The 12,004-nt window shown below is 42.2% G+C and overlaps 1 protein-coding gene across 10 annotated transcripts in view; it reads left to right on the top strand.

Moving 5' to 3' along the window:
* LOC112246641 (nuclear factor 1 B-type) overlaps positions 1-11,405 on the top strand; it is a 95,511-nt gene extending 84,106 nt beyond the window's left edge. For all 10 annotated transcript variants that reach the window (XM_042328418.1, XM_042328410.1, XM_042328417.1 and 7 more), the window contains one exon: positions 5,423-11,405. In XM_042328418.1, the coding sequence (XP_042184352.1) occupies positions 5,423-5,524 (102 nt within the window). In that variant the 3' untranslated portion in view covers positions 5,525-11,405. The remainder of the gene's footprint in view (positions 1-5,422) is intronic.
* The last annotated feature ends 599 nt before the right edge of the window (positions 11,406-12,004 follow it).

The following is a 12,004-nucleotide window of genomic DNA, read 5'->3' as shown; positions in this document are numbered from 1 at the left end:
TAATGAATGACATCCCCCAACTCAAACATCTTTTTAGTATACACAGAGTCATTTGGAGAAATAGAATAGTAATATGGGTTGACTAAAGAGATCCTGTGATTCTATATGTAATTGTATGGGATTGACAGTGTGATGGACTGTATAGTACCTTTTCATGTGTCTACTCTGTCTTCACCTGAGAAGGCCTTTAGAGTTGGACACGGAGGGGGAGAGAAAGAGAGGGTGTGTGTGTGTGTGTGCTAGGGAGAGAGGAGGGAAGAAGAGAATGCTGCAGGGAACTAGCCTGCTCTGAGCTTTCTTTGTTCAGCAAGGTAGGAAAAAATGTAATCTCTCATTTCCTGTCAGATGATTTTTTTGGCAGGAGAGAAAGAGAGTGAGGGGAGAAAGAGAGAGTTAGAGAGAGTTAGAGGCAGAGAGAAAGAGTGAGTTAGAGGCAGAGAGAGAGTGAGTGAGTTAGAGACAGAGAGAGAGAGAGAGAGTTAGAGACAGAGAGAGAGAGTGAGTTAGAGGCAGAGAGAGAGAGAGTTAAAGGCAGAAATAAAGAGAGTTAGAGGCAGAAAGAGAGAGAGCGAGAGTTAGAGGCAGAAAGAGAGAGAGCGAGAGTTGGAGGCAAAGAGAGGGAGAGAGAGTTGGAGGCAAAGAGAGGGAGAGAGTTAGAGGCAAAGAGCAAGAGAGAGTGAGAGAGTTAGAGGCAAAGAGAGTTAGAGGCAAAGAGAGAGTTAGAGGCAAAGAGAGAGAGAGTTAGAGGCGAAAAGAGAGAGAGAATGAGAGATTTAGCGGCAAAGAGCGAGAGAGAGAGAGTTAGAGGCAACGAGCGAGAGAGAGTGAGAGAGTTAGAGGCAATGAGAGTTAGGGGCAGAGAGAGAGTTAGAGGCTAAGAGAGAGAGAGAGAGTTATATGCAAAGAGCGAGAGTTAGAGAGAGAGAGTTAGAGGCAAAGAGAGGGAGAGAGTGAGAGTTAGCGGCAAAAGAGGAGCGAGTGAGAGAGTTAGAGGTGAAGAGAGAGAGAGTGAGAGTTAGAGGCGAAGAGAGAGAGAGAGTTGGAGGCGAAGAGAGAGAGAGGCAGAGAGAATGAGTTAGAGGCAAAGAGAGGGAGAGAGAGTTGGAGGCAAAGAGAGTGAGAGAGAGCGAGAGTTGGAGGCAAAGAGAGAGAGAGAGAGTTAGAGGCAAAGAGAGCGAGAGTTGGAGGCAAAGAGAGCGAGAGTTGGAGGCAAAGAGAGAGAGAGAGAGAGAGACAAAGAGAGGGAGTTAGAGGCAAAGAGAGGGAGAGACAAAGAGAGGGAGAGTTAGAGGCAAAGAGAGAGAGAGAACGAGAGTTGGAGGCAAAGAGAGCGAGCGAGAGAGCGAGAGTTGGAGGCAAAGAGAGCGAGAGTTGGAGGCAAAGAGAGCGAGAGTTGGAGGCAAAGAGAGCGAGAGTTGGAGGCAAAGAGAGCGAGAGTTGGAGGCAAAGAGAGAGAGAGAGTTAGAGGCAAAGAGAGAGAGAGAGAGAGCAAGAGTTGGAGGCAAAGAAAGCGAGCGAGAGAGCGAGAGTTGGAGGCAAAGAGAGAGAGAGAGAGAGAGACAAAGAGAGGGAGTTAGAGGCAAAGAGAGGGAGAGACAAAGAGAGGAAGAGTTAGAGGCAAAGAGAGAGAGAGAACGAGAGTTGGAGGCAAAGAGAGCGAGCGAGAGAGCGAGAGTTGGAGGCAAAGAGAGCGAGAGTTGGAGGCAAAGAGAGCGAGAGTTGGAGGCAAAGAGAGCGAGAGCTGGAGGCAAAGAGAGCGAGAGTTGGAGGCAAAGAGAGAGAGAGAGTTAGAGGCAAAGAGAGAGAGAGAGAGAGCAAGAGTTGGAGGCAAAGAAAGCGAGCGAGAGAGCGAGAGTTGGAGGCAAAGAGAGCGAGCGAGAGAGCGAGAGTTGGAGGCAAAGAGATGGAGAGAGAGTTGGAGGCAAAGAGTGTGAGAGACAAAGAGAGGGAGAGTTAGAGGCAAAGAGAGGGAGTTAAAGGCAAAGAGATGGAGAGCGAGTTAGAGGCAAAGAGAGTGAGAGTTAGAGGCAAAGAGAGGGAGAGAGAGTTGGAGGCGAAGAGAGGGAGAGAGAGTTAGAGGCAAAGAGAGGGAGAGAGAGTTGGAGGCAAAGAGAGAGAGAGTTGGAGGCAAAGAGAGAGAGAGAGAGCAAGAGTTGGAGGCAAAGAAAGCGAGCGAGAGAGCGAGAGTTGGAGGCAAAGAGAGCGAGCGAGAGAGCGAGAGTTGGAGGCAAAGAGATGGAGAGAGAGTTGGAGGCAAAGAGTGTGAGAGACAAAGAGAGGGAGAGTTAGAGGCAAAGAGAGGGAGTTAAAGGCAAAGAGATGGAGAGCGAGTTAGAGGCAAAGAGAGTGAGAGTTAGAGGCAAAGAGAGGGAGAGAGAGTTGGAGGCAATGAGAGGGAGAGAGAGTTGGAGGCAAAGAGAGTGAGAGAGAGCGAGAGTTGGAGGCAAAGAGAAAGAGAGAGCGAGAGTTGGAGGCAAAGAGAGAGAGAGAGTTAGAGGCAAAGAGAGCGAGAGTTGGAGGCAAAGAGAGCGAGAGTTGGAGGCAAAGAGAGAGAGAGACAAAGAGAGGGAGTTAGAGGCAAAGAGAGGGAGAGACAAAGAGAGGGAGAGTTAGAGGCAAAGAGAGAGAGAGAGAGAACGAGAGTTGGAGGCAAAGAGAGCGAGCGAGAGAGCGAGAGTTGGAGGCAAAGAGAGCGAGAGTTGGAGGCAAAGAGAACGAGAGTTGGAGGCAAAGAGAGCGAGAGTTGGAGGCAAAGAGAGCGAGAGTTGGAGGCAAAGAGAGAGAGAGTTGGAGGCAAAGAGAGAGAGAGTTGGAGGCAAAGAGAGAGAGAGTTGGAGGCAAAGAGAGAGAGAGTTAGAGGCAAAGAGAGAGAGAGAGAGAGCGAGAGTTGGAGGCAAAGAAAGCGAGCGAGAGAGCGAGAGTTGGAGGCAAAGAGAGCGAGCGAGAGAGCGAGAGTTGGAGGCAAAAAGATGGAGAGAGAGTTGGAGGCAAAGAGTGTGAGAGACAAAGAGAGGGAGAGTTAGAGGTAAAGAGAGGGAGTTAGAGGCAAAGAGATGGAGAGCGAGTTAGAGGCAAAGAGAGTGAGAGTTAGAGGGAGAGAGAGTTGGAGGCGAAGAGAGAGAGAGAGAGTTGGAGGCGAAGAGAGAGAGAGAGGCAGAGAGAGAGAGTGAGTTAGAGGCAGAGAGTGAGGCAGAGGCAAAGAGAGAGAGTGAGTCAGAGGCAGAGGCAAAGAGAGAGAGTGGCAGAGAGAGACAGTGGCAGAGAGAGTGAGAGGCAGAGAGAGTGTTAGAGGCAAAGAAAGAGTTAGAGGCAAAGATCAAGAGAGTGAGAGAGTTAGAGGAGACGAGAGTGAGAGGCAAAGAGAGAGAGAGTTAGAGACAGAGAGAGAGAGTTAGAAGCGAAGAGAAAGAGGTTAGCGAGAGGTTAGCGGCAAAGAGAGGAAGAGAGTGAGAGAGTTAGCGGCAAAGAGAGAGAGTGAGAGAGTTAGCGGCAAAGAGAGAGAGTGAGAGTTAGAGGTAAAGAGAGAGGAGAGAGTTAGAGGCAAAGAGTGGGAGTTAGAGGCAAAGAGTGGGAGTTAGAGGCAAAGAGAGGGAGAGAGAGTTGGAGGCAAAGAGAGTGAGAGAGAGCGAGAGTTGGAGGCAAAGAGAGAGAGAGTTAGAGGCAAAGAGAGCGAGGGAGAGAGCAAGAGTTAGAAGCAAAGAGAGCGAGCGAGAGAAATTAAGAGTGAGAATGATAAAGGGAAGGGGTCCAAAGAGAAGGGAGTAAGGAGGAGGAGAAAAAAGCCCTGCCCAAATAGCCTCTGTCTCGTGTTTTAACCCTTTATAGGACTGGATCTGGCTTCTAACATTTTCCACTTAAAAATGTAGTTGTCAAATGTTCTGTTTCTCTCGCGCTCTTTCTTTCTTTCATTCTTAGTCTCTTTCTCTCTCCTTCCCTCCTCTCCTTCACTCTTTCCTTTCTTGTTTTATTTTCTGAGTCTGATCTCCTTAGAAACATGTGTTGAATATGTGGTTCCCATTGGTTTTAGTCGAGGCTGAGCCACTCGGAGAAGTGTCTTGTATGAAATGCAGACCAGATCATTGGACACCATTCATGGACGGAGACAGACATTCGTGTCAGATGGGACAGCCTCGGGGGGGGGGGGTCTCCACTCCTCTCCTCTTCCTCCCCCGTTAGCTCGTCTTCCTATCCCACTGACAACAATAATCAACTTTTTTTCTTCTCTCTCTCTTTATTGAGGAAGTCTTACATCTGCATGGAAACAGTGGAGGGACTTGGTTAACCTACATTACCTTTCAAACATATCCCTCATTCTTTGCACCCCAAAAACGCTATATCCTCCTCTTGTCTAGTGTCTGTGTACTAGGCTCTGTATATAGTGTTGGCCTATAATGTAGCAATTGTTCAAGACAGGTATTGCAGATGTAGTGGGCGGTGGGGGTAATTGATTAATTATTCAACATGTACGTATCATTGAGCCCCTTGAGAACAACACCAGGTTTGTTTCGCAGGCAGACCTTCGTTTTCAGTTTGCGCCTCCTGCGAACAATCGCTGTGTTGTGTTGCATTAGTGTGCGTTGAATAGGGACGGGGCGGATTTGTAAAGACCTCCACCCCCCCTTCTGTAGCACCATTGATCAACATGGAGAGGGTCTGTTGATATGGAATTAGGTGTGATCCTCGCTTGACATCCTTCTCAGAGGAATCGGTGGAAAACACCGGAAGCGCTTTGTCTGACTGTGTCCCCCTCGAACCATAGACTGATTAGACTAGACATAAGGCCTTTACATCATTCCTCCTGGGTAAAGCAAACGCACTGGGCACGCACTGGTTGAATCAACGTCGTTTCCACGTCATTTCAAGGGAATTACTTTGAACCAACGTGGAATCGATGTTGAATCTATGTCTGTGCCCGGTGGGAAGTGATTGGGTGAGAGGGATGAGTCTATAGTGGACTTGGGACATGCCGTTGTCAAATGGTCTGCATGAACATTTTGTTGAAATAGTTTTAGGGGATATTCATTAAACATTGCCATGGAATCTGATTCGTAGAAATTTGATTGGCGGTACATAATAATGACGGATGTTAACAGCACATTATGCCAATTACTCAGAATTGTGTTCTGCCTAACAAAATAATTGTGTAGTTGAATATGGTTTTTAACACTATAAATAAACCCTTTTGTTCCCCCCTCAGCTGACTATCCCTCTAAAGTGTAACGGTTCATTTAATAGTGATGTGTTACAGTATGCAGCAAATGTAATGACTTGCTGCAGAGCACTTCATCATTGTGCGTGTAGAGCATCTGATTGGTGCTGTTGTCTTATCTCTACTCATGCTTTCAAAAGCTTCCGATGCTCAATGCAGGCGACTCAAAACCCTCTTCTGTTCTCTCCTTCTCTCTCTGTTGTGTTTCCACAGTCCTGGTACCTGGGCGAGCTTAGTTCCATTCCAAGTCACGAACGGGACTCCGATTCTGCCAACAAATGTCCACCAGAACTACAGCATAAACATCATTGGTGAGCCCCCCCTCCTCCACACAGAGGCAGAGAACTGAAGACCCGTCGGGGGGTCGGGGGAGGGGGAGAAGTGTCGGCAACAGGGGAAATAATCAGCAAGCAGCACTTAAAACAATTGCGTTTGTCCTTTGTCCCCCCCTTACCCTCCACCCTTTCCTCCCCAAACCCCTCCTCCCATCGGGACATTGGCCAAGAAGAGTTGGTTTGGAGCGAATCTGATCCGGTCCGCTCTAGCTTAACCCTATGCCATGCCAGTCAGTCATTGTGTGAGAAGAGCCTTTCCATTCAAAATGCTGTGACGTATTCTGTACAAAAACATTTAGATGCCTTAATATTTAGCATGACAACTCTTAGTCTGATGGTGGTGGTCTTCTTCATTCTGTTGTTGGGAGTTTTTAACCTTGGTTTACAAACAGGGGAAGTCATCTGAAACACACAAAGGCTGGCTGGTAGTAGATTACCCGACTGTAAGTTATTCAACTCTGACCTTTACCCCTTCTGCAGAAGAGGCTCCCATGTCAAACTATTGACTATGTAACCATAGGAACAAATTGTGAATTCAGTGTTTTTTCTTCTTCTTTGATTTCAATTTACTGTGATACAATTTTTATTTTGTCTGAAACTCGTTATCCTGTTGATTCTGTACTGCTATCCACTTAAAAGTTAGTTATACTCCTTAGAGTTGTGAACTCTTACTATGGTAAAAAAAAAGAGAAAGACACTATATTTTTAGGTTAGAGATTTGACCCGTTTTTTAAGAATTCGTATCTCCTTTAGAAAAGGATTTTAAAAAAAGACAAAAAATGATCTAAAAATCTCGAAAGAGGCAAGTGCAATTGAATTTTTGAAGGGAAGCTATGTCTGTCAGCCCTAAGACTCTAAAGGAAAGGGAGGGTAAATATGAAACTTTGTTGTTTTAAATACATAAACATAAAAAAGGTTTAAAAAAACAAACATTTGATTTGATTTCAGTCGCATTTCTGTGTATCTAAATATGGAAAGTAAAGAATACTAAGCCTGAAATGCAGTGATGTGTTTGAAGGTGCGCATTAAGCTACCTGTGCAGAACTGAATATGAACAAGACAGCACTTCTATTAAGCCCTACTCAGTCTCATGGGGAGCTTTTTATTTATTGTGAGAGAAAAAAAAGACATTTAAAAATCGTTTTTTTATTGAAACACACGTAGTGTATAAAATGACATCTGAAATCAAGAACATATGCATTTGGCCATCAGCTTATGAAGCTTGTGTTTATAATATGACTTGACGAGGGAAAAAAAGAAGAAGAATGCAGGCTGTTAAAGTCATTCATAAAAATGTATGTCACAAAAAAATCTACACTTTTGTGCAACCCTGAACCTTCAAGGTTGCAGAGGGTTGCACATTTTGCTTCTTGAACACTCACATCCCAGATACAGTGGTGTCAGTCCCTGAAATCTAGAATTGTGCACGGCAGGTCTATTGCCTTGGCCTCTCTCCAAGTCCAGATATATTTCTATGACAAATCTCTCCAATACTCTTAATTTGCACGATGACATACTAGTCCACATTACGTGCCTTGCCTTTTGAACATAGAGACATCACTACACTTGTTTTATTGCTGCATTTATTACCATTATAGAAAAGAAATTAACATTTTTATGATAAGATAATTGTTTTGTATTCTGAATGACAATTGTGACATTGTTGATTTGTAACTTTTTCATTTACTACTTTATCTCACAGTTACGTTGCATATCAAGGCTGTGTATCGTCGCCGTTTTAAAGTTTATAATCAACCATCATTATTTTTCAGTATTTCCGGTGGTTTTTTAATAACCTTTAATTTTTGTTATTGTTTTTGTCATTTCGTTTTTTTGTTTTTCATCTTCCAGTTACTATCGGGGAGGGAGGAATTCAGATGTATGAAAATTATGCAATACCAACTTTTGCCTATGTAGGTAGTGCTTATAGATACGTCAACTATTAGAGGCTAGTTTGGAGACTATTGTAATGCATCTATTTTGTTGATATTGTTGTTGTTGTTGTTGTTGTTTTCCTTTTTTAATTGACCAAAGCGGGGACTGCTTTCGATGCAGTGTATGACAAGGTCTTTGTTAGTGTACTGAGAGATGGAGAGACATGTTTCAGTGTGTTTTGAATTCTAGGTGGGGGAGGGAGGGGGTATTTTTTCGAACCTTACAGTTTGTCTGTAAAGAATGCACCCGTTGGTCTCATATGGCTGCAAAGTCACTGATCTGTCTACTGTGACAAAATGTACTCTTTTTCTTTCAACTTCCCATCTGGGGTGCTAGCATGTGAGATTGACTAAGCTCGTTCTCACAGGAGAGACGGCTTGACTTGAGTGTGACAATCATTTAACAAAAAAAAATCATAATATTCACATTAACCTTAATCAGGCCCGCAATTTCAAGCTGAAATCATACTGCGTACTTGTGAAAAGCCAACACTTTGCTCATACCGCTTGTACACAGGAAGCTATATTAGCATTAACCCTTAACAATCATCTGTGCCATTCTATCAGTCGCTGTGTGCAATTCCCAAGTAGATGCCTTAAACTATATATAAAGTTACCTGTTACACATGTGCTACAATCAACAAACCGACAAACGCTTGTGAGACCGGTCAAATCAGAATACAGGAAGTATTTGGAAGTAGTCAAATTTATGCACTAGATCTGTATAAATCCCAGGGATAACTCTACCCATTTGGGGGGAGTTATTTTATCGCTATAGAGAGCCTTGTATTTTATCATGTAATAAGCTATGGACTACAGAGGAAGGATATCTACTATTTTCCTTGTACTCTGTAGGGCCAGAAGAAGAAGAACAAAAATGGAGCCCTTGCATAAGCACATAGGCATTGGTTAATCGTCTTCCCCAAGTGTGTTGTGTCAAATATATAACTCGTTCATAATAAATAATATAATAAATAATAATAAAAGATAAAAAGTCGTACATATAAGAAACAAAAACAAAATCTCAGGCGTTACGGGGCATTAAGAATTCCAACGATTACTCTCCCACTTTGTATTACGATAAACTACTTTTAGAACTCAAATAGACACTATCCACATTGATGTTTTGTTACCTGTTTTGTTACCTGCCAGAAAGTATATAAAACGTATTAAACTCAAGTCAAGCTTATTCTCTCCTCCTTCACCCAAGACAATTATTCTGATTTTGTGAAGAAAGAAAAAAAACATGACATAAACAAAAGCCACCCCCCGTTCTATGTGCACTGTTATGCCTTTTTTTGAGTGAAAACGTAAGTGCTTTGCAGCCTCTGGCCACTGGAGACCCCACTGAAGGACATTTTCCCTGAGTCAAGTGTGATAGAAACGTGTCAGATGCGGTGTTGAAAATTTGGGTAGAAGACTGTGTGTATATAAAGGTGAATACTGTGGTGGTGTCGATAGCAGTAGTCCTTTGGGGTCCGTTTGTGGGTAATGTGTGTTTTGAGAATGTGTGAGTATGTGTGTGTTTGTGTGTGTGTGTACTTGTAAGAGAGAATGAGGGATAGAGAGGGTGAAACTACACAACGAGCGAAGATGAGGGTATTTCTAATGAGAAGCCTGCCTTATAGGCAGGAGTTTGTACACTGTAGTCTTTTTCAAGATTTTTTCTTTGACGCCCTTGTTTGTAAATGTTTTCAAACATCTTGGGGAATATGAGTCAATTCCATTTTATGAAAAAAAGAAAAAACAATAAATTGGTTGCGGAGGCAGGACTTGAGTTACAACTCTCCAGCTTTCCCCAAATAATCGAAAATAAAAGTATTTTATCAATTTTCCATATTCCTGTATTTAGGGGAAGTATCCTATACAGAACCCTAAAATGTAAAAAAATATATATGTTTTTTAAAATTGTGTTTAGTGCTTATAAACTTTCCATTTTGGAAACATTTCAGTAATATTTTAAATTCTTGTTTTTGTTAGTGTGGCCATAGTACAGAGTGTGATGTGATTATGTGGTTTTGAATCCATGTCGGAGAGTGAGAGAAATAGAGGTTTGATTGGCGTTCTATGTTTAACGGTAGGGGATATCTATTCATGTCACTTTACAATAAAGTCACCTGATTTGAGCCTACCACCAGTGAATACCAGGGTAACGTCTTAAGTGACATCATAGGTTGTTCTACTGTGCTAAAGTGTGTTGTGTCAATCGTACGTAAGTCCTCCTTTAGAAATGTGCCGTATAGCGTTTCGCTCAGAAAAATCGTAATTACAGGATGATGCAACAATCCGTGAGAAGTTTGGCGCTAGCATTTGACAATGTTTTGATATGTCTATTAGGGTTTTGGAACAGGCATGTGTATGGAACATCAAGCAAGTAATTCCGCTGTGAGGATTGGGTGATGTAAGTCCTTTGTGGCCCCCAGGCATCACACATTTTTGCACTTTCCATAATTTAACCTACATTTGATTCAAGCCCTTCAAGTACTCGTATAGAAATTGCCCTTAGATTCTCCAGACCTTTTATATCAGTGTTTCACTCATGGTATATCTTTCATAGATGTACAGGTATTGGCAGTTTTTTTTGTTGCACACATTTTTTAAGGTAATATTTATTTTCAAAGGGCTACTTTAATTTGATCATCTCTGGACAGTATGTACACAGGTGAAACCATTTTCACAGAGTGACATGTAGGCCTACAGATAAGAAAGGCTTGGTAGAGATGAGTAATATTCAGTTATGATTGTTGAAAGCGATCCATGGTCAACCGTTCAGTTAGTACCTTATGCAAGGAGGACCAGTGGCAATCATGCAATATCTGTGTAGTTCTAGTTACTGAATGTTTAGTGCTCTAGGGTCTAAGAGGACAGATGGATGGCCGAAAACGCTTTCATGAGGTGTGTTTTTACGCAAGCAATAGACGTGTTCCATGTATTGATTATTAACATCAGGTTGTTGTTGTAAGCAGGAAACATAAAAACCAGCATTTTATGTATTATTAATCACCAAACAAAATATATTATTAATTCAGTGCCTGTTCAAGCTCACCGTGTCAGTGGAGTGTCCATTGTTAATAAATCTGAAATCTGAAAAAGTTCAACAACTTAAAATGAAGCGGTATGTTTGGGGCGCCTTGGCGTGTTCTCCCAAATCTTTTGTTGTTTTGGTTTGAGATGTGGCTTCACAAGAGCGTTTTTTTTGTGCTTCATTCATTTGAAGGTCTTGGTCAACTGGGTGCACACGTCTCATGCTTGCTCTTTGAGGGGGAAAAACTATGTGTACATGTCATTTGGACAGTGTATTTATTTGGATTGTCAATTGCTACATTATGTAAACTAATGTCATTTAGAAACGAATGCTTGCAAACTTCTCCGCAGGGTTGACTTCTTATGGGTCTTGTGGCACTTTTACTCCCTCTGCGCACACATTATTACGATGGCGAATCACTTCAAGGTGAATTAAAAACACAACAACAACAACAACACCAACGAAATAATGTAACAGTCTCCAGTAGTGAATTGTAGTAACACTGCAGGTGTGTACAAAAGGTCTATGTATGTATTGAATGTATGTTTTAGAGAACTTTTGAAATCTTTTTGTTTATATCTTGTTATTTTACAGTTTAGGAACCACAGGTATCCGTTGTGAACTGTATAGCGAAGGCCTTGATATCCCTTCTTTTTTTAAATTGATTTTAGAACATTAAAGCAGTAGGCAATGCCTTTGAGATGGTTACATTTGGTGCAGGGGCTAAAATTGCCACAAGATTAAAATCAATGTAAATAAGGCTCAACATTTTTTTGTGATTGTTACTGTAATATCCAGCCTATACTGCTAGCAGCTGTTTTTACTGCAGTCAATTACTGGACGTGGATATATTTCCTATGCAAAACTGTTTAAACAATAAAATGAGCTATGCTACAAAAATGTCTGTTGTATTATGTCTTCTCTGTGTCAGTTAAACATCTCAGGACTACATACTTCCATACAACTGTACCTTTTTATTTTGGAATAGTTACTTTGTTTTAAGTCAACTATTGGAGACACTCACTTAGCTAAATGACAAAACTCAAAATGTATGAACTGTTCTGTGGTTGAGACATCAATCACAATGAACGAGATAACATGCCTAGAGCATCAACTGACTTCATCACTGCATTCAAAAGGGTTGCAGGCATTTTTATTTTATCAAACCGATTGAGAGCAAGGAAAGGGGGAAGATTGGTATGGAGAAGTTGTGTGGTTATATTTCAAGCTAATTGGTTTCTTTGTGGGTGTCTACACATGGGCCTTTTAACTTGGAATATTCTGATATATGTTGAGTTGGGAGCTGACTGCAGACAGAGGAGCTAGGGATGTATTTCCCCATGTGGGTCACTATGACACGACCAGTCGTTACTCAAAAAAAGTAATATTACTTGTTACTTCTTTCAACAATAACAAATTACTTGACTTATTACTCCCTGGGGAAAGTAATTAGTTACACTAATCGTTATATAACTTTTACGTTACACCCAAAATGCTGTGT

Source organism: Oncorhynchus tshawytscha, linkage group LG10, assembly GCF_018296145.1.
Source record: "Oncorhynchus tshawytscha isolate Ot180627B linkage group LG10, Otsh_v2.0, whole genome shotgun sequence".
In the NCBI taxonomy this organism is placed as follows: domain Eukaryota; kingdom Metazoa; phylum Chordata; class Actinopteri; order Salmoniformes; family Salmonidae; genus Oncorhynchus; species Oncorhynchus tshawytscha.
This window is presented reverse-complemented; position numbering and strand designations above follow the sequence as displayed.